This window comes from Zeus faber, assembly GCF_960531495.2.
Source record: "Zeus faber genome assembly, chromosome: 12".
NCBI lineage: Eukaryota > Metazoa > Chordata > Actinopteri > Zeiformes > Zeidae > Zeus > Zeus faber.
Genome location: NC_137196.1, coordinates 12274504 through 12297553, shown reverse-complemented (window position 1 = coordinate 12297553; position 23050 = coordinate 12274504). Strand labels below are relative to the sequence as shown.

General features: G+C 45.4%; 1 protein-coding gene across 2 annotated transcripts in view; it reads left to right on the top strand.

Moving 5' to 3' along the window:
- The window catches only part of LOC307237563 (glypican-5-like), a 101934-nt gene that overhangs the window by 59949 nt on the left and 18935 nt on the right, over positions 1–23050 (top strand). For both annotated transcript variants that reach the window (XM_080010302.1, XM_080010303.1), the window contains 2 exons: positions 9509–9629; positions 22386–22527. In XM_080010302.1, the coding sequence (XP_079866428.1) occupies positions 9509–9629; positions 22386–22527 (263 nt within the window). The remainder of the gene's footprint in view (positions 1–9508; positions 9630–22385; positions 22528–23050) is intronic.

Below are 23050 nucleotides of genomic sequence, written 5' to 3'. Positions count from 1 at the left end.
TGAAAAGGAAAAAAAAAGATGGGGAAGAAAAGAGGAGAGAAGTTAAAGTAGACACAGTCTCTTGATGGACTTCAGGAGATCTCTTAAGAACTGCAGGATATCGAGACGGAATGTCTATCAGTGTGTGTGTGTGTGTGTGTGTGTGTGTGTGGTGGGGGCGGGGGGGGGGGGGGGGGGTGGCGGTGAAGAAAGGAAAACGTACTGCTGGAGCTTGCTTGCCCTGCCAGTGACCTCGTTGATGTGCCTGCAGTTCTCTCTCTCTCATTACACACCACAAGATCTGAATATTTCCACTGGAATAATGCCGTCTTTGACCCGGTGCATAAGCTACGTACGGCTGAAGGTTTGGACTCCCAAATCACGAGCAGCCGCAGAGCAGTTGCGTCAGTGCTCGAATTTGCGTAAGATGCGAAGCACAAAATGTTTGTTTCCAGTGTTTATCTGTGGGAATTGGGTCTACAGTATTTGGTGACTGTAACCGGACAAGTCCGTGTGTGTCTGTTTGTGATTATGTGTGTGTGTGTGTGTGTGTGTGTGTGTGTGTGTACTTAGGTCTGTGTTTACCGTGTACACGTTGGTACACGTTGAGGTGTTTACTGTCTGGAGAGATTTAGAGCACAAAATCTCCTGTTGATTAAACATTTGGTTTTGGTGGCTTTAGAGTAGTGTTTTTTATTATTATTTTTTTTTTTTTTGCACGTGTTTAATGTTAGTACAGCGAGCCGCTGCTAAGCCCTGAGCGTGTGAGAACAGCCTGGCCTTTCGGAACAAAGGCTCCAGTTCACAGCATTTCAACATGTCCAAATCCCGCTCATAAACTTTGCTGGCTGCCACTTTGCACTCAAGCCCCCCACCCCCCCCCCCCCCCCCCACACACACACACCCCCACCCCCCACCCCGACCACCCCCTCCCCACCCTCCTGCGCCCTTCCCGGTTACACCCGCTGGCCTCACCCGTGACTAGGAGCAGGAACAGAACGCAGCAACGCAGCGTTGTATATTTGATGGTGTTATGAGTTCAGTGTCACTTCGAGCTGGGAGAGACCTGTCGATGACATCACATTAATGGTCTATGCTGCTCTCTGGCTGAATGGGCTCTTTGTGGAGACTTGGTATGCACCACCTCCGTGTGTGTGTGTGTGTGTGTGTGTGTGTGTGTGTGTGTGTGTACGCAAAAGAGAAAGAGAAAATAATAACAAAGAATGAATTATCAAACTGACGTCAGCAAAAAAATACAGTTTCACACATGTTCAAACTGTTGCTCTTTCCCTTCTTGCCAGTGTCGCTATCTGTGTGTGTGTGTGTGTGTGGGTGTGTGTGTGTGTGTGTGTGTGTGTGTGTGTGTGTGTGCCTTAACAAATCCAGAGAGAGTTTCTTGAGTTCTTCTCTCCTCCAGCTAGAGCCTCTGGCTGTCCCTACTGGCTTAAGAGCTTTCCATCTGCACCAGTATTAGGAACTTGTCTTGTGTGTGTGTGTGTGTGTGCGTGCTCGCGTGCGTGCGTGCGTGCGTGCGTACGTGCGTGCGTGCGTGCATGCGTGCGTGTGTGTGTGTGTGTGTGCGTGTCCACATGGAGGTCTAGGTGCATTTTATATACATACGCACGTGTGTGTCCATCCGTCAGTGAATCTGTGACAAGATCCGTTTTAAGGACGCAGCATCCCATCCAGTGACGCTCGGGAGCGGCTACGTCACTCGCCTGTTCAGCGCTGAGTTCCTGTGTCCTGGAACCACTTATCCACCGGACACTCCCACTCACAGCGCTCACAAGGACACAAGTCTGATTTATCATTTTGGTCAATTTCTCCAGAAAAGTCCACAGCTGCCAGCACTCAAAACACATAAGACGTAGAGATTGAATAAAGCTGCTTTTGACAGATTCTTTTCCCCTGGTTGTTTCCTAAACTGACAGTAATGGTTTATACACCAATAAGATTTTGCACACACCGGGAGCTTGTCATCTAATTCTCATGATCAAAAATACCCACTTAACAGACGGGAGCGTGGTGTCGAGTATTCAACCTTTTTTTTTTTTTTTTTCCCATTTGAGGTTCCTGTAGGTCAACAAGCAACAGATTGAGGCTAAATGAGAATTTATTTTTACTGTACGTTCAAAACTGACTTCACGAGTCGAAGTGCAGATATTCCACATTGCACATCAGGGTCAAAATGGATTCCATGAAAATATTGATTCATTGCAAAGCTATTTAACTACAAGTTTTAATAAAAAATATATCAAATGTCAAAAAAGTCTAAAAGTGTGTGTGTGTGTGTGTATATGTGTGTGTGCGTGCGTGGGTGCGTGCGTCCGTGTGCGTGTGTGTGTGTGTGTGTGTGTGTGTGTGTGTGTGTAAAAATACGAAAACAACACTTGCAACTTCAACCAATAAATTCAACAAATTCAACAATTCAAATATAAACATTATTTACTCTAAATAAGATAAATCAGAATTCTGTAATGTTTTTTGGAGCAAGAGACAGACTTTCCATTTAAATCAATCAATTCAAATGAAACAATTAAAACGTCCACCGCTCTCTAAACCCTGCCCACTTCCTGTTTCTCCCCAGACCCAAATATGATTCTCACGGCAATAAATAGCGAGCACTGATTCGCAGATTGAACGTTTGTGCGCCAAAAAAATACCACAACTGTCAGGATCGCGGGGATAATTATCACCAGGAAAGTCTGTAAGTAATTCTCCTCGCTCCGGACTCGTTACCGCTGCGTGTGAACGAGGAGAAAGGAGGGAAACAAAGCTGATAAACCCTGTTGGAACCTTCCCTGCACACACACACACACACACACACACACACACACACACACACACACACACACACACACACACACACACACACACTTTTACGCTAGTATTGCCCAACGCTTATCTTCCAGGAAATTTGCCTTACATCAGCGTTGCATTTGGTTTCTGAGAATCAATTTGCAAAAGCCCACCTGCACACACACCTGAAGCGATACATGTTGAGTATCATCATACATCATATATTTGAGAATCAGAATCTGTTGATTCAGCTAAGTACATTTTCATATATGAGGGATGTGTCATGGTGAGGATTGGAGGTGCATTGCTGTGCAGACGGTTAGCACGAAAAAATTGATTACTACTATGTTATTACAAAATGATTACAATGTTATTACAATATATTGCACATATATTGTGTGTCCGTGATTCAATCTTTTCCATCTAAACAGCTCTCACACACACGCACAGACACACACACGCACGCACGCACGCACGCACGCACGCACGCACGCACACACACACACACACACACACACACACACACACACACACACACACAGTGTGTGACAGAGAACAGAGGAATCTAATAAAGACTGTGTATTGACTGTGTATGTGTGTGTGTGTGTATGTGTGTGTGTGTGTCTGTATGTTTGTGTGTGTGTGTGTGTGTTGTCTGGTGTATCCCAAAGTGTCTGTACTTTTCTGAGTTGCAAGCTTTTGCGAAAGACATCTTGCTGACAGATGCACACACACACACACACACACACACACACACACACACACACACACACACACACACACACACACATCATCACCTGAGTTAATCACCTTTCATTACTTCCCAACACTTACTCATTCTTATACTCAGGCTTCGCACCACACTCACAATCACACACACACACACACACACACACACACACACACACACACACACACACACACACACACACACACACACACACACACACACACACACACACACACACACACACACACCACAGAGGTCCTGTTATGCCCTTCCCCCACTGCAGAATCAGAGACCTTGCCTTAAGCGAGCTTTAGCTCCAGCTTAGGTAGCCGAGCTTTTGAGTCTGTGACCTTCACACCGCAGTCAAAACCCAATCATTTCCCCCGACTCGGATAGTCGAGTTGTTTTTGTTGTTTATTTCCAAGTTGCTACAGGGGTGGTGCTGGTTATTGGGCCTTACCTGGGTCCTGTTGAATTATTGATGCCTGCCTGAAACTGCATTTTGGAACAACTGTTAAATAGCTGTGCTCCATACATAGAACTATTATCAAAGATAAGAATTAATCATTTAAAGAATTGGGTTGATTCAGGTTTTTCCAACCATCTCGATTCCAATGGGAGAGCTGCTGTTTCCCTGGAGAGGTGAGTCTGACCTGGACCTCTCAATGACTCTTGGTAGAACTTCACAGGAAACTTGGAAAAATAAATTATACCAAGGTACCAATCATTTTTGATTGAAATTGTGAAAACTCGGTTCATTCATTTCTTCATAGATTTCGTTCATTCATTCATTCATTCATTCATTCATTTATTCTTTCATACATTTGTTTACCAGCTATTGAAGTTGTCAACAATTTGGATGGTACAATTATCAAAACATTAGTACCACAAAAGCAAATTGTGCATTGTTCAGTGTGAAGGACGGGAAAAAACCAACACTGGTGGAGGAGGCTCCACCAGTGTTGACAAATTTTAGGAAAGAAAACATTATGGGTGTTTGTAGAGCAGTACCTGACGCACTCTCTCTCTCTCTCTCTCTCTCTCTCTCTCTCTCTCGTGGTAATTAAGTCCCCTGTGGAGAGCTGGGCTGTTGTTCGTCCTCCAAACTAAAGCCTCAGGTTCAATCCAGCGCAAGATCTGCTGCTTTACCCTTAATGAATATATCCTTATATTCCCTCGCCTTGTTTAATCGTTCTGCATTAAAACTACACACAAATGCACAAACTCAACTCAACATTTAGAACAGACGTACACACACTGCGATGTAATTTAATCGGATTGATTTTAATTAGTAACATAATCTATTTGTTAAGCATTTTACAAATTCTTAAAAGCATTTTGATTTAAGACTGATACAACATGCCGACATGGCTTTTTCTGCATCCATTCTTTTTCTCCATTTTTCTAAACCATGTCTTTGTCCTCGAATGTGGTTCAGCTTAATGTGTCAATACATCAATACATCAATACATCAATACGCCTAGACAGAGAACCAGCTCACCATTAGACTGCAGATGATGTAGGCAACACAGACAACCCACTCCCAAGCTCAAATTAAAGATCACCAGCAAAACAGCCATTGTTTTATCTGCTCCTTCAACTTAAACATGAGCCTTCAGTGCCGACCGTAATTGAGCACTTTTGAACATGAGACTTTTGCCGTATATCCATCAAGTAAATGCATTTCTATCAGACAACGTGCCTCTGACCTGCTTGTAAACCCAAAGCTCAGCGAAACCATGGCATGCTCTGCTGCCGTTTTTTAATTGGGGGTTTTATATCGTAACTAAAAATTATGGTGGAAGTAAAAATCGGTCGTTTTAGATGTTTCATAAATATGCCTTGCCTTAACCCTTGGTATGCCAAGGAATTTGTAAATGTACAAAGATAGATAGATAGATAGATAGATAGATAGATAGATAGATACTGTAGCATCCTGGGGGTAATAGTGGACTGCATTTCCCAGGGTGCCCTGGAGTGAAGGAGGAGGAGATGAGGTGAGGGACCGGGGGAACGCGGGTTAGACGTGCTTCCTGTTGACGATGCCTGGAGCCCCAGCTGTCGTCAGACTTGAGCAGGGCAGCGCAACAAGGGGGGCCCTGGCACTGGCAGTTCAAAGTGATGCCTTTCGGCCTGTTCAATACTCGCGCTACCTTTGAGCGCCTCATGAAAAGAGTCTGATATCCCTCGCAGGGCTGATATCCCTCGCAGCCTCTGCGTGGTCTACCTTGAAGGCCTCCTGGCCAACGTTGTGGATTTCGAGGGTGCCATAGTCAACCTGAGGGACGTCTTTTGCAACATCCGGCAGGCCGGCCTGCGCCTCCACCTCCACCTCAAGAAGTGCCACTTACTCCAGCGAAAGACGTCTTTCTTGGGCCACGTTGTCAGTAGAGGGCGGGTGGTCACAGACCCTGCACATGTAGCTGCGGTGAAGGACTGGCCTATCCCAGAGAACATTGTGGAGCTGAAAAGCTTCCTGGGCCTGGCCTCGTACTTCGGGCAGCGCTCATCGAGGCCCCTGTGCTGGCCTACCCAGACCCCCAAAGAACGTTCATCATGGACACAGACTCCAGCAACGTGGGTCTTGGTGCGGCGCTTTCCCAGGCGGGTGACGACGGTGAACAGGTTGTCGCCTACTACTTTGCCACATTCGGCCCTCACTTGCAAAATGCGCATGCCTCCCCCATCTGGTTCCTCAACTTTATGGAGCCGGAGGGCCAGCTGTCCCGGCGGCTCGAGACCCTGCAGGACTACTACTTTGAGATATACCACCGGTCATCTCCACGCCAATGCAGACGCCCTGTCCCGGCCCCAGGGGGCCGCCATGAGATCCTCCAGCTCTTGGTTCCTCGCTGTGGCCCTGCATCCTCCAGCTTGTCCATGGCTCGTTGGGGGCGGGCCACTGTGGGGTCACCAAGACACTTCGCTGACTCCGGTCTCGGTTCTACTGGCCAGGATGTTGCCAGGACGTGGACCTTTTCGTTCACCGATGCAGCTCCTGTTACATGCATTCTCGATATTTCCCATAACCCTGCACACACACAAACATACACATACACACACACTATACTCCTCAACCGTCCCTTTTAGCCAAAAAAAACCCTTTCTATTTCTTTCCATCTTACAGTGCCCCCCCCCTGAGTGTTCCTTCCAGCCTGTTACAGGGCCTGGCGAGGGCAGTCTCGGCCGCTGCGGTGAGCCCCGTGGGGGGCCAGCGCTGGTCCCTGCTCCAGGGCTGCTCTTTTTCTGTGGCAGAGAGAGAGAGAGAGAGAGAGAGAGAGAGGGAGAGACAGAGAGAAGAAGAGGGGGCGAGGGAAGAGAGTGAGACAAAGTGGTCCAGGGGGAGAAGGATCACACTGAAGTTGGTCAGTTCAGGAAGTGAGTGACTGCAGCGAGTTGGAAGCGATGAAGATGCAGGCCTGTGTAAACACAAAACACATTTATTTTATCATTATTTCATTTATATAATGAAAAAATGTATTAACCACCCATAGCACCAATCTGAAAAAATAATTGCCCCCTTAAACTTACAATAATAACTGGTTGCACCACGTTTACCAGCAATTCTTTAGAGAACTGCTATAAAATCAGATTCACATTGGCATTTCATAACGTTTAGCATTTATGCATTTCTTGTTGTTGAAACACATTGAACCTATTGATGATAACAAACTTTTGAATACATTTCGAGTTTTTTTTATTGTGGAAATGAGATAACGTAGATACAATGGATGCGAATGTGCATACTTTCACTCATACAACATAACAATTTTTCCCACTTAATCCAAGGTGTGCAGTACCTTTTTTGTCATTCAGTATATTCAGTATCTGTGATCCATAATTTTTAACAGATACGGACAACACACGCCGTTTTAGAAGCTTTTACAAGATGAAGGATAATTGTGGGAATTGTGCATTTGTGTAGGTAAGGATCTAAAAAATATGACTACACCATATTTTGATATCTACTTTTTTCAGTCCTGGCCCCTGATACCTGCTCGGCATCAGTCCGGCAGGATCTCTGCGAGATAGTATCTAACACATACCTCATCCATCTATCATGTTATCACTCCCGGGCTCCCCAGTCCCCTACCAGTTTAGATATAAAACACATCCTGCATCACAGCGATTCAGGTCAAGTCTGAACATCGACCACCGCTAAGCCCGTCCTGATGCTTCTCTTTCATTTCCTTCACATCTGATGGGCCGCGCTTCACGTCAACGCTGTCATCTGCCGCCAAGTCGCTGAAACAGATACACACACGGGTCCAAATATTCAAACCCGATGCTCAGAGAACCAATGGTTCACGTCAGAAAGGAGGGGAAGTCGCAAGTTCAAACGCTTCTGATTGTTTCCTTGTTGCCGGGACAGGAGTTTTGGAGCTGCAGGCAGAGTGCAGATGCTCGGCTGTCCGGACGGCAGACGGGAGGTGCTCTTAGGTCTTCTCCCAGTAGTGGAAAAGAGGAGGAGATAGATGGAAGGAGGCGAGGGATGGAGGAAGATCTAAAGAGAGAGAGGGATCAGTGGAAGTGCGAGTGAGTTTTTAGCATTTTTATGGGGTCTGTGTGAAGTGCTGTTTCAGCAGGATGAAGGCACATAGACCTTATCAAGACGCCGCTCAGATCACAGGCCAGAGATTCTCAAGTTCAACACTTTTATGATCACGACCGCTCCTATTTGCATGCAGAGATATACAATCTGAGCATGTACGCCCCCGTGAGCTCTCTCTCACACACACACACACACACACACACACACACACACACACACACACACACACACACACACACACACACACACACACACACACACACACACAGACATCGACTCCCCTTTGATTACCATATATATATAATCACTTTATGTTTATCTTTTTTTGCCGAGCTCTGCAGTATATAAAAGGGAAGCAGTGTTTGAGTTGATGCCAGCACATAAAGGATTGGTGTCTTTGTGTGGCTGTTATAATTAGTGGGTGTGGGAGCGGGGCTTTATTTGTGCAAGTCTTAGCATGTGTGTCTGTGATTGTGTGAGCAAAGGGCTTTGTGGCGTCGGTTGCGGTGGTTGGTGATGAGGCTGCAGCCTGGAAGGCCTGAACAGGTCTCAAATGGTGAAAAGGGAGCATGCATTTGAAGAGAGGAAGTCATATTGAAGTCATTATAAGCACTGTCTTTAAACAATACGGCCTCAAATTATGATTGTTATTATTATCGAGGTCTCCTCAGGCCTGTTTGCAAAGCAACAAGCACGTTGTTGTGACGATTGTACTGCATGGGGTCGGTCGGGATATCAAATAAGATCTGTGCTTCTGTATGAGACCCTAAAAATTGTCTTAAAACCTCATAATTTACATCATTATACTATAATTGATGTTCAAATAAAATTACGTGTAAATATCTTTAAAATCTTCCTATTGCCGAATAGATTTGTATCCTTGTTTGCTGTAATGTACGACCCAAGTGTGTAATACTTGGAAGCAGCTGGTCCATACACCAACAATTCAGATATTATTTACTGAACAAGTACTATCAGATTATGCATTTCTGTCAATATAGCATAACACATTTTATTTTTCATATACGGGATCAAAGACCACCAGTATTATACGTTCTATATTACATATTATATAAGAAATGCATTTTGTTGCCTCAGTATTTGTACTTTGTGCAATGACAATTAATTGAATCTAATCTAATTGAATATAACAGCAACAAATACATATATTTATTGATTATTTCCGCTGCATGTCTTTTATCTCTGACGTTTGACTTCAATACATTTAGAGTTTGTTTTGGTGGGACAAAAAATGTGTACACTACGGTTACATTTATTAGAATGACAAATTATATGTGTTAACAAAATCCAACACCATGAGTTTCTTACAATTGGATGCATCATGAGCAGTGATAAAAATGACTAATAATAATATCTATTATTATAACATTGACATAAATAAATTCACTCGTTTATCCGTTCTCTGTCTCTCTCTCTCTTTCTCACAGCTATACGGGCAGAGTGGTAGGAAATGGCCTACAGGCCCAGAGGCACAATCCAGAAGTCAAAGTTCGCACTCCCAACCCCAATCTGGCTGAGGTGAAGAGGAGGCTGGAGCGGTTCATTCAGGTAGGAAAAGGAGCAAACTGCCACCATGAAGTAAAGAGGTCGTCGGAATTGGTGTAAAATGTCATGTTTTTGGAATCAATTTTTACTTTCTTCTTCCCAAGGGGCACACACCACAGAATCTATGACAAAGCAAACCCAAGGCTGATATTTTGAATATATTTTCAAAATGTAATTATGGCTTTTCCTGTGTTGAGTTAAATATTTATTGTTCTGTGATAGAAAGTGAAATGCTCTTGGACTTCTAGTTAAGTTACACTAAAAGTATGGAGGACAACACAATAAACAGACAGTGATTAAAATTAAATGAGTAAATAAATAACAAAAAACTGCGAATGAGCGCAGAAACAAAATATGAAATGATGAATGGGGGGAGCAAAAGGTCGGGAGTGAGTGACGGGAGGCAGAGAAGACACAAGCGGCTTCAAAGTCGTCCTGTTTGTCATGCAGATAGGCTGCGGGGCTGAAAGGGCCCAGGAAGAAAGGGGCCATTCCAAATGGTCCCTAGGGGCCATTTGAAGAGACAAACGGACCCCAGATTTGGTTTCCCCTCCACCCGCCTGCCCTTTTGCTGCCCTGAAAATAATGCCTAAAGATAGTGTGGTGGCCATCTCCCCCTCTCCATCTCTCTATCCCTGTCTACCACTCTATTCATCCCCTCATTGATTGCCGATCCCCGTCCCTGACGCTTTTCTCCTCTCCTCCGAAACAAGCCGGCTCTCTGTAGCTTCATGCTTTTGGTCTCTATCCGTATTTCTGTCTTTTACTGCCCTTGTCTGTACGATCGCCCTCGCCCTCGCCCTCGTTTTCCTCTTTATTTTCTCTCTCTCTCTCTCTCTTTCTCTCTCTCTCTCTCCTGGCATTTCATCCATCTTCTCTCTATCTCAGTCCGTCCTGTCGACCAGTCCACTATCAGGGCTCCAGATCATTGCCGGTCACAACTCGGTATCCCATCATGCAACGCATAGTGGGCCGCTTGACATTTCTCGGTGTTGAAAATGCACCTTGATTTTTGTAACATTTAGCCAAGCACCCAGGCTTTTGTGTTTGCAGCAGATAAGCGCACGAAGCAGAATCGCTCAGAGAGCGGCTTGATCCATCCAATATGCGCCTGGCGCTGCGGACAGAGCTCAATGTGCTCACCAGTGGTGTAGGCAAAAATGGGCCTGGGCGGGATTTATTGTTCACTTGATGTGTGTGTTTAATGTGTCTTCTGAATAAAACGGAAGTGTTGAAACAAGTTGGAGGAAGTCTCAGTCTCTCCGGAACATAAGTGGTTGCTCCCCGGCGCCAGTACTCTCTCAGCCTGATGCGGGTTCACCCTCCGATTTATCTGCAATTGATGAACCACCTTCACAGCCTTAATGAGTTTTTTCTCATTTTCTCTTCTTTTTTATTTCTACAGTGGAAACCTCTTATAGTGATCACGTCCGTCCGGTTCAAATTGACTATAAGCAAATGATTATTAATATCGATTTATTTTCTTTTTCTTTATTTCTCATGCAGATTACCGTCTTATGGTATGAATGGCTCTGTGGAGCCTGACATGGGATGCACAGGGCATTTTTTTTTGTTTCGTTCGATTAGGAAACCGGGGAAAATAAATACATCTAAAATAAAAACACACTGTTTTTATTTAAAAAAAATTTGGAGCAATAGGAAATGGGGACGCGCAGTGGAGTAGAGATGGTTCCCTCTCCATTACGCATTTACGCCACTGCTCTACTCCTGCCTGTTGTACGAATTATCAGTCTTAAATAATTTTTTTACTTAAAATAATGGTCAGACAGAAAGTGTTTTATGAAAATGTGAAATTGTAAGGAAATCCTTTGGGGGGGGGGGGGGGGGGGGGCTGCACTGGTGTTAAATCCTGATGGCGTAATAGCACCAGCAAGCCCTGGTGTTACCACAGGGCAAAGTATTGGAGTAAAGTAAAAAATGAATTACCATAAAAAATCTAAAAAAATGTTTTCCGTATCTTGTCATGTATTAAAAAACCCAAAATTCGGGCGGGGTGTCGGTCTGTCGGTGCGGGTCTGTCATGTGTCTTGTTCCTGCTCATGGGGGTGGGTTGTATATGTGCGCCTCAGGGGTGCATTGTCTCCTCGTGCTCCCTGCGACTAGGTAAGGCTGTGGGACTCAGTGGTGGCTTCGTGGCCTTTTCCGCTGCTTGGAAGCGCTATGATATAATACCGACCTTATACACTAGAACCACTTGGGATAAGTCCTGTACATTCACTGGTGCGCGCACGCGCACACACACACACACACACACACACACACACACACACACACACACACACACACACACACACACACACACACACACACACACACACACACACACACACACACACACACACACACACACACACGCATACAGGCACACACACACTACCAGCACCTGCTTTGAACACACCCCCAGCACCCTCCTGGTACCTTCCCTCTCCTTTTCTTCCTCATTTACTGCCATAGCTATGGTAGGAAGAGGCCACGTGTCCAATTGCTTTTCCAGTTTTCCTGGACCTAATTAACTCTGTTTTTTCAATACATGTTGTCATCCGATGTTTGTGTTTCCATGTACATATTCGTTGTTTGGTTCTATGTTTATTTTTCTCACCCGTGGGGATTCTCCCTCTCTCCCCCCTCTGTCCTCGATGCAATAGCACAAATACTCCGTGTTGTAAGCACAGCATGCTGACAGCACAGGTAAAAAAAAAATAATAATAATAATGGAAAAGATCCAAAATTAACGCGAATGACAAGTGGACTACTAAGGGAGTTATTTAAACAGCATTTGCATATAAATGATTCTGTCTTAAGCTGTTTGATCCAGATCGCCGTAAAGCTGTTGATCACCGTGATCATCATCAGCGGTTTCCACTGTACTTTTGTTTTGTTTTATTCCTGATGAACGCATAGATTAGTTTGTGTTTTGTGTTGTTTGTGATCGGTTCTAGTTTATTTTGCCGGCTAGTGCTGGGTAGGCGGAGCTCACTCGCCGGCCTGCGGTGAAGCTCGCCCCGGCGATCAGCTGCTCCGTGGAGGGGTGCGGTTTGGCAGCGGGGGAGAAGGTGGGCTCCTCCTCTGTAGCCCACCTTTGCTTCCAGATGGAGTTGTCAGACGGTGTTTATCACCAGTGGAGATTTTTCTGGGCAGTGTGTATAAAGTGAACAGTTTGGTGGCAAAGTGGAGTCGTCATCCGGGACACAATACAGAGCCGAGGGGATTACACTCTTTATGCCACATCTGATATGACGAAATGCTTTGGGCGTGGAAACAGAGGGTCGCTTAATCAGAACTTGCCCTGTTTAGAATGTCAGGAGGACAGACCCCCCCCTGTGGCCACACCTCCTAAACCCCCAGTCCCTCTAAACCCCCAGCCGCCTGAACCGCCAGTACCCCCTGAACCCCCAGTCCCCACTCTATACAGTTACAGCCTTTATAGGCTGAGCTCTGTTGGTTGAGCACGTTGCAGTGGCAGTTTTTTTGCTGTTTTTTTGCTTTGTAATGCAGAATGTTGCGCTGGCAAATGATCGCTGTATTTTCAGTTTGTCTGTGTTTGATCTTCTTAGAAGTCATTTCTTTCCGGGAAAAGATGGCCCACACAATTTTGTAATGGCCCACCCAAAACACAATCTCTGCCTACGCCACTGGCGCTCAGCTGCTCGCCAGTACACAGAATTTAAGCCGAAACACACACACACACACACCCACACACACACACACACACACACAAACAAAAAATAAAACGTAACCTTTCAATTTTCAATTCTCCTCCAGCTCTCCCTGCTCCGGCCTGTCTGTTAATGTTGCTATTGTGGTCAATAACTGTTGCAGCGAGGATTTTTCTGACTCCCTGCCACCGAGGCCGGCTGTTTTTGGGTGGGGATTCCTCTGGTGGTCTATCTGTTTTCCAGAGTGAGCGCTCACACCGGGTCTTTTGTCCGCTTGTCTTCTCGCAGTTCGCTATATGTGTCTCGCTGGCCAAAACTTTCTCATCCGTCCTCTTTTTTTTCCTTTTCTTCCTTCACACACGGACGCACATGCAGAGAGGTTGCATTTTGGAATGATGAGAGCTGCTCAGGAGGGATTTTGAATGGCAGGTACAGGGGGCTAGTCCCAGGTCCATCACCATACACATGTTTTCCCATTACATCATATGCTCAGACTGGGTTTTTATAGGGCCTTTATGTTGCTGTGTTGATTCCCAAAAATAGTAACTCTTAAAGCAAACACTGTCTAGTCAAAACGTCTTCATCTAAATCCATTCAACCACATTTCCATCCGTCCGGATGCATGAGAGTCCTTGACTGAAGGTTGCGCGAGGACTCTATTAAGCCTACGCGGTGTCTGGGCTCATTTTTCGGGCTGGGGCCCCCTCCGCCCCCGCACTCATGTCAGGGAAAGGATTTGGTTCTTTTTTTTTTTTGAAGAGTTATTGGAGGCCAGGGATGAAGAGAGTTGCATGACTTGAGCTGGCAGCCAATCACAGGGAGGGGACGGATTCTTTCCGCTTGATGGAGGCGACGGAGGCTGCGCCGCTCCTTTTTCGGCTGCCGTGGCAACCGTGCGGCAACAAGTCCTGCACGGACGGCGCTCCTCATTAACTTTGTTAGCCTGGGAACTGAAACGCCTTTCCGGGGAAGATTGACCTAGCAGAGGAGGGTATGCGACCTGTTTCGGGGTCCTGACCCGTAGTTTTAATCATCATATGAGGTGATGAAACCCCGCTCTTCCAAAACTGACAGGTCAGATGTTTAATCCAAGCCGAGCCTCAACGCCAGGTACCAAAGGTTATCTGCCGTACGGATTATAAACTTCTCCAGCTTTTCCCTTGTCTTTAATGTTGAAAATAAGTGAAGGGCGGGAGGTGTTGGAGGGATTTTTAAACTGGATTTATCTGTAAGTGTTTTTTGTTTTTTTTAAAGGGATGTCTTGATTGAGCACTTAAGCGTGTTTATTTATTCAAGCTCACAAGACAGACTTCACCTTCTGTCTATCTCTGCTGGTCGTGCTCTACAAACAAACAAAAAATGTATAGAACCCCATCCTGCTGAAGCCTGTGGGTTCCACCTGAGCATCGTACAATGTCAGGGGGGCCGGCCCCAGGCCCTGGGGGACGCCGCCAATATGCTTTGATCTGTCTCAATGCAGCAGCATCCAGTGCTGAACAATGACCCTCACCTCCCAGACACCTGGCCTCGTTTTTTAAATAAAAACCCGAGAGTGATAACTTTACTGGAGACGAAATGAATGTGTTTTCCATGAATGAATGTTCCAAATAAAGCTTTTCTGATCTTGAAGCAGTGACTTGTTGTGAAAAGAAGCCACAGGTCTTGAGGTCTGAAAGGTGTTGGAGCGTGTGTCAACTTTCATTGAATCTCCATCGAGTTGCTCACGAACGCACACGCACACACACACACACACACACACACACACACACACACACACACACACACACACACACACACACACACACACACACACACACACACACACACACACACACATTCCCGGAGTGAGCCGTTACACTCATCGCTCTCCAAGCTACATGCTGTATTTCGAGCGTAGTCTTGTTCAAAAATGACTGAAGTCTTTTGATAAGAGAAGTTTTATTGCACTGGATGTCACCTGGGTATTTTAAGTCGTGGTGGGTTGTAGGCCCTTTTTAAAAACATAATTAAATGTATGTTCTGCCTCAGCCTTAGCCTTTGTCCTGATAAAAATATTCCAGATTCAATAATTCAGTGCCTGCTTTTCAGTGATCCTGTTATTGACGTGTGATATTGATGTGTCCATTTAGAGGAGCAGGAGGAGAGTGGATTATACATATTAATATTTTTCTTTTGGCTCTTCGCAAGTACAATATGCACATCAAAAGAAAAAGGGCACTGTCCGATTTAGATCAGTGGTTTTCATATTATTTTATTATTTAACACTCAAAGTACAAGGTGTGTCTCTTCCACCTTATATCTAAAATTTTAAGACTTGAGGGATGGTTGAGGCAGAGCCACGGAGAATGTACACCATCTTTTTTGGAAGGTCCTGATGGAAACAATGTCCACCTATTCACTCTCACGCATTACAGAATTTCCTTAAAACACAAAAGAGAGTTCTCCTCCTGAGACCCATAAAAACCCCCAAAACTTTCTCCGCAAAGTTCATGAAATAATCGGCCTTTCCAATTCAATGCATCAGTTTTGCATTAAAGGACTTGGATGGAGACCGGTGGGGCCGTGCCAAAGTACAGTATCTGAGACGTGTAAATGGTGCCCGGTCTATCTGCCAACCCTGTGCAGGCATCTCGGGCCCGGCCTTAATTAACGTCTCTCTAGAGGACAAATGGCCATTCCGGGCAAATTATACACTATTAATCCTCACAAGCAATACATCAAATCGAATTACTGAATCAGCGGCGAGGAATGACTTAGCCGTAAGTGTCTGCTATCGCTTGTTTTCTTTCTCTATCTCTCCGGCTTGCAGTCTCCCTCCTCATTTCTTGCTGCATTCCCTCCTACGGTCTCCCGAGTCCCTGAATATTTCTCTTCCTCTCTCCCTCTTTAGAATACTTAAGAAATATGATTCTGTTCTTGTTCTTGGCTTTCTCTTTTCCTGGAAGGACAGGCAGTCCGACACTCTGATAGAATTGTGTCCTCTTTCGTCAAGCAGTCCAGGACAAACAGAAGGACACACACACACACACACACACACACACACACACACACACACATTTAGGAGCTTCGTCTATTCTTCGGGATTCAAACGTGGCCTAATCCTCTGTGTGAGACAAGGGAGAGAATTTTGCTTCGTGGCGACTACATAGGACTTGAGCAGACTTTTTGAAGGAATCGCTAATCACTTTTTCCTTTTTCTGCCTTCCCACTCCGCTGCCTTTCTTCCAATCCCTTTCCTTTTCTGCCAAATCTGCTCCTGCCCCGACTGCCCCAATGAGGTGACGCCGCTGTAAACGATCAGGGAGAGGCACTGACCCATGCACACCCACACACACACACACACACACACACACACACACACACACACACACACACACACACACACACACACACACACACACACACACACACACACACACACACACACACACACACACACACAAATACCAACTTTCATGGAGTGCCACTTGTCCTAGCATTTCCAATGCTCTGGTTAGTGTATTTACCACTTCACATCGTCACCTTTCTCTATTTCCTCATGCAACTCCAATGGGTTCCCATGGCACACCACCAGTGATACTACCACACGCACAAATAAGCTAATCGTCACCCTTGTCTTCCCTCTGAACGCCTCCAGAAAGTGGATTGGTTAAGACCTGGCATGAAGGATTGTAGCGGGAATAAGTTACACACAAACACACACACACAAGAATGCAGCCCCTGGCGCTTTCCAGCTGCCCCATCCTCTCCGGCTGAAGAATGCTTTTGTTAAGAGGCATGGAGGGTGGGGAGCTGGAGGGACTGCCGGGAGTGTTGGAGAATATTGCAGTTTTTATTTTTTTTACAAGAACGGGGGAATTTTATGAGAATACCTGTGTGGGAGACTCTACCCACAGATATGGGTTCAGGGAGGGAGAAGGAGGCTTTCGGGGCGGTGAGGAGCCGACACAGCGGGGTCTGTCTATCTATCTATCTATCTATCCATCTATCTATCTATCTGTCTGTCTATCGGTCTATCGGTCTGTCTGTCTTTTACCTCCATATTAGCAATTTATCTGCAGGTTCTCTGGTTTTCCGTCACTCAATAAAGTCCTTCCACGTGCTCATGAATGTATACAGCAATGTGATGACATGCGAGACTAGGCATCCCTGTCCTCTCTCTTCTACTTTGCTATCAGAGTATTCATATCAGAAAATGGAATTAGGATGCCCCCCCCCAACAGCTAAACTATTCAAAGTTCTCTCACATTGAATACTCAACGTTCCTTGTTGCATTTAGGGTCACAGGGTGGATGTCAAGTTCTGCGTCCTTCAGTGTTTCAGATGTGGTCAGGAATGGGCCTTGAAATTGGGATCCTCAAAAGGACCTTCAGCAGGTTGCTCTTTCCAAAGTATCGGCGAGCTGTTCGGACAGCAACAGCATTCAGCCTCAACCGTGCGAACGTGGGCTTTGTCGACCGTACGTCGGCATGTCCTGAGTCGTTTGTCGCGCTGATGAATTGGTGTAGCTCCGCATCTCTGTCGTCCAGTCGGCAAAAGACAATACTGCAACGCCCGTGCGGAAACATGCACTACAGTACATGAGAAGAACATCGTTACAGGCTGTACATTAGATAACGCACCACCTCATGCACCACCATAACCATAAGCATAACCACAACCGCATATGGCAGGTAGATTTGGACCATGGACCCTCATCGAAACTGTGTGTTAAAGTGTTAAATGAAAGACAATGTCTGCTTTATTATTGCTCTAGAGACTCATTGAAACGCAAAGTTGGTCAAAGCCATAACATATTAGCATGTAATAATAACTTATCACGGTTTGCCTCTTCCTTCGGCCCCTTGAAATTGTTCCTAAATCGCAATAAATTTGGCCGCGCGATAACTCAGAAGTCGCCACCGTGAAACCGCATTTTTAATGAAAGGAGATGCGACGACACAAAACGCAAACAAACCGCCTCGCACGGCAGCGATCCAATGTTGCCACAGTGCCGTGGCGGCGCCGTTTCCACGGAGACAGCTTCTTAATTGATTCAACCTTTAATTAACATGCCTCATAGGCAGCCCAGCCAGACTTCTTTGTGTTTGACCGAACGGTTATTAGCGTTAATACCCACGTGGTGCTTGCGTACAGAGTTCATAACTTTGGTCGAGCACTTGTGCCGGGGAATCTTATTGAATTGTCTTTCTCATTTGGTTACTTTACATAATGAAAAGTTGAGGTTTATCATATCTGCCGCCTCGAAGGAGTCGCCTCCCCCCGCCCCCCCTCCACTCCTGCATTTTGACATTCTTTAAGCTATTTTACCCCGGCTACCCGTTGTACGGCCATATCTCCAACTAACAGGCTTCAGCTAAAATATCATTAGTGATTCAAGAAATATTAAAAAGTCCGTTCTTGCTTAGAATGGACAACAGGCTGAACAAGTTGTATTTTTTAAATTGTTGTTCTCGACTTATTGTATGTACACGTGTACGCACTGCTTAAATGTCAGTGAATATTTTTGCAGACCAAGTATTACCTACACTATAGTACACACACCGTATTTTCCAATAGTTTCAAGACGATGCACTTAGAATAGCCGTAAACATGATGCATACGAGCCAGAGTATGTCGCTATGTCAGCAGTACAAGTAAGGCTATCCGCAAAGCAGAGACAGCAAAAGGGGGCATCGTAGTGCGTCTATTATATGTTATCAGCCTCCAGCCACTGGCGGACTTGATTCTAACACAGCCTGCCAAAGTTTCTCGCAGAGCTCTTATAGAACAGGTAGGATGGGAACAAGGCAGACAAAAGGGCCTGTCAACAGGCTGTAATGTAAGCCCAATCCATGTCCATGAAAACACATTTTCCTCACCAGTGTCTAATTCTGTTCACAATGCAGACGCAGTGTCATCCACCCTCATGTATCTCAATGTGCGTCCATGAAATATGACCATCGCGCTATTGTCAGTTGCTTAGGCCTTCGCAGTGAACATAACTGATATGTTTTGCCCGCTTCCTCTCATGACCTACTCAAGTGTTCTGTGCTTGTATAACCATGATTTTAGTGGAGTATTAAATTAGGGCTTCAATGAATGATTGGTTGCCTTTTTTTTTTTTTACAAATTAGAAACATGTTGCTGTAATGACTTACAATATTAAAATATCCTCTGGAGTGAAGGTAATTTCCAGTCTTCAGTTCCACTCTCCTCCACACACACAGAGCTAATCAGGGGGAAAAACCAATTCCTGTGCAACTGCTCTTGTGGTGACTTTGACACCAAGCAAGCAGCTTGCTGAATTACTAATGAAAAGCCAATATTTATCTCTTAAAATGAAAGCGTTACATAAATGATGGCCAAGTCTTGTGTGGGTTGCTTATCTATTGCCTTGGCACATCAAATGTCATATTGGTGCTTGTAGATTCTTGGCCTTTCTTGTAATCTGCCTGCCGCTCTCCCCTGTCTGTTGTTTTAATGTATCTTTACTTTTTGTTTTCGAAATCAGATATTTCAGACCACAACCAAACTATAAACCACTGAAACTTTCTCCTCACAAATTCCAACTGGCGGTGGACACGCACAGACAACTTGGAAAAGTTCTGCAATTCCAAAAAACAGTCCTGGTGTGAGTGACCCTGTACGCTCTCTCATAAATATGTATTTGTTTTCCTATTAGGCAGCAGGTAGCATGGAATATATGCATCCCTGAGCACATATAATGTGTTGAGCATTAATACACACAGACCTACACAGATACGCCACAACATTAAAACCACTGACAGGTGAAGTGAATAACATTGCTCATCTCGTTCCAGTGGCACCTGTCAAGGGGTGGGATATATTAGGCATCAAGTGAACAGTCAGTTCTTGATGTTGATGTGTTGAAAGCAGGAACATGGGCAAGCGTAAGGATCTGAGTGACTTTGACAAGGGCCAAATTGTGATGACTAGACGACTGGGTCAGAGCATCTCCAAAACGGCAGGTCTTGTGGGGTGTTCCTGGTATGCAGTGGTTAGTACCTACCAAAAGTGGTCCAAGGAAGGACAACCAGCGACAGGGTTATGGGCGCCCATGGGTTCATTAATGCGCGTGAGGAGCAAAGTCTAGCCCGTCTGGTCTGATCCCACATAAAAGCTACTTTAGCACAAATTGCTGAAAAAGTTAATGCTGCTATGATAAAAAGTTGTGATAACTCTCAGTGCATCGCAGCTTGCTGCATATGGGGCTGCGTAGCCGCAGACCGGTCAGAGTGTCCATGCTGACCCCTGTCCACCGCCGAAAGCGCCTACAATGGGCACGTGAGCGTCAGAACTGGAGCATGGAGCAATGGAAGAAGGTGGCCTGCTCTGATGAATCACATTTTCTTCAACATTTTCATCTTGTGGATGGTCGGGGTTGGGGTCCGATGCGATGGAGCATCTGTGGGATGTGCTGGAACAACAAGCCTGATCCATGGGGGCCCCCACCTCACAACTTACAGGACTTAAAGGATCTGGTGCTAACGTCTTGGTGCCAGATACCACAGGACACCTTCAGAGCTCTGGCGGAGTCCATGCCTGGATGGGTCAGAGCTGTTTTGACAGCACAATGGGGAGCTACACAATATTAGTGGTTATTAGTAGTGGCAGTGTATGCATACGTGTTCTGCATAGTCCATGCCATTAATACGCAGGCAAGGCTATTAATGGCTTACCTGTACTATAACTGGCCCTGCTAGCGCTTGTTGTTCCGTATAGAGAGTTCAACCGGAGACCTCTTATGGGAGACCAAAGAACACCTTGATGATGGAGGAGTCCTGTCCAGAGAGTGCTTGCGTCTGTGCCAATTAGGCTGCCCCATGCTGAGTGAGGAGAAAGGGAAGAAACAAAACAATAAAGATTTGATTGGATGCGTGATCCATTGCTCTCATGATGGGCAGACTTTTATGTTCCTTTATGTCCAGCATGTAAAGCTTTACAACCTTTTCTGCTTATGGTCACTGCCATGATGAAAGGGATACGCAGAAGTGAACTACAAATGGCTGGATGATGTATTCATCAAAGATGCCGTCTCAGATTAGCTGGAATAGGTTGAAGCATGTAATAGCACTCACAATCTGCTTAAAGTATATGCAGTTTAATATTCAAAATGAGTGAGAAAACTGAGCCGCTCGCCACCTGTTTAATTTAATGATAACGGCATCTTAGAAAGTTAAAAAAAACTGCAGTCGATGTAGTGCCACCTATAGTTATCAGTCTCCTCAGCTGTTCCCCGTGGAGGCTGTCTCCCATTTCTTATCGACCTTCCAAGTTTTTTCCATTTTGAATAATTCTGTCGCACTTCACTGAACCGTGCAGGACTATCACCAAGGGCCCTCGCTGTGATACTGTTCAAACATCACACACCCACTCCCGCAACCTACTCCTCCCCACACCACCTCAGCTACTCCCTGGCATTTTGCCCGACGCTGATCAGTCAGTGTCATCGCACTCAGGTGCTCAGCGACATTTCCAGGGATTGAACAGCTGCGGCAAGTAAAGCGATATGGCGGTCGAGCTGGGGATAACGGTAACATATGAGGCGCACAAGGGAGCTGCAGCGTGCCACTGGCAAGCCCCCCTCCACAATTACTGCTATCTCACAGCCATGATGTTGGGGGACATCCAAAACTAGAGCTGAAGTGATAAAGGAAAACTTCACCACTAATAATATGGATGTTCAGTGCTTGTGGTCCATCACTTATGGTTTTTAACGCCGAGCCCTCAAGGCCACTGCTCCCACATGGTGCGTACGTAGTTCAAAATCGTTCTTTACGCCAGATGGGTCATGACTATGTTGTAAATACAACCAAACTATTGCCAATTTTAGGGATTGGAAAGGGAATAAGGAGCGACAATGAACGTCCTTTCATTAGCTCTGCTGAATAGCTACCATTATCAGCTTGCATAATTAACAATGGAAAATACTTCAAATTAGACATGAAACCGTGGTCTTATGTTACATAAATACTCAGCACTCAGTTTCCCTCCAAATCCGGTTGGCTTTGGTTATTTATTCAAATACATGCCATGTATGTAATATATACTGTATATTTTTTGTTGTTTGGTTCATCAGGAAACCCAGGACAGTTTTCCAGGACTAGACCAGAGGGCATCCTGGGATGAGCTGGGCAGCAGCGACACAGAAGAGGGCAGCGCCACCGACTGTGATGATGAAGATGGATGTCAAGCCTCAGGAGATGGCAAAGATAAGACCTGTACGTAACACATGCACATGAAGACATGTTTCTCTCTCTCTCTCTCTCTCTCTCTCTCTCTCTCTCTCTCACTGTCTCTTTCCCTACACACACACACACACACACACACACACACACACACACACACACACACACACACACACACACACACACACACACACACACACACACACACACACACTCGCTCTCTCTTCCTCTATTTCCCTCTCCAATTTAATGTCTGACCTTGAGTGACATTGTGTTCCGCATTATTGGTTGCATTATTAATAGGACCCAATCTGCAGACCTTCTTCCTCCACTCAGCATCTTATTCTAAACTTGTTCTTAGTGGCCCTCCTTTCCGATCTCATCTTCCATGCAGCAATCCTTGCCGAAAATGGTTATATCTTTATTAACCCTCCAATCTAGCTATTCCATTTCCATCTGTGTCCTATTTTAATGACATTATCTCTTTTTAAATGGTGTTTTGGTTTTTTTTGTTCCTGGGCGGGCTCCAATATATAAACGAAGGACGAAGTTTGTC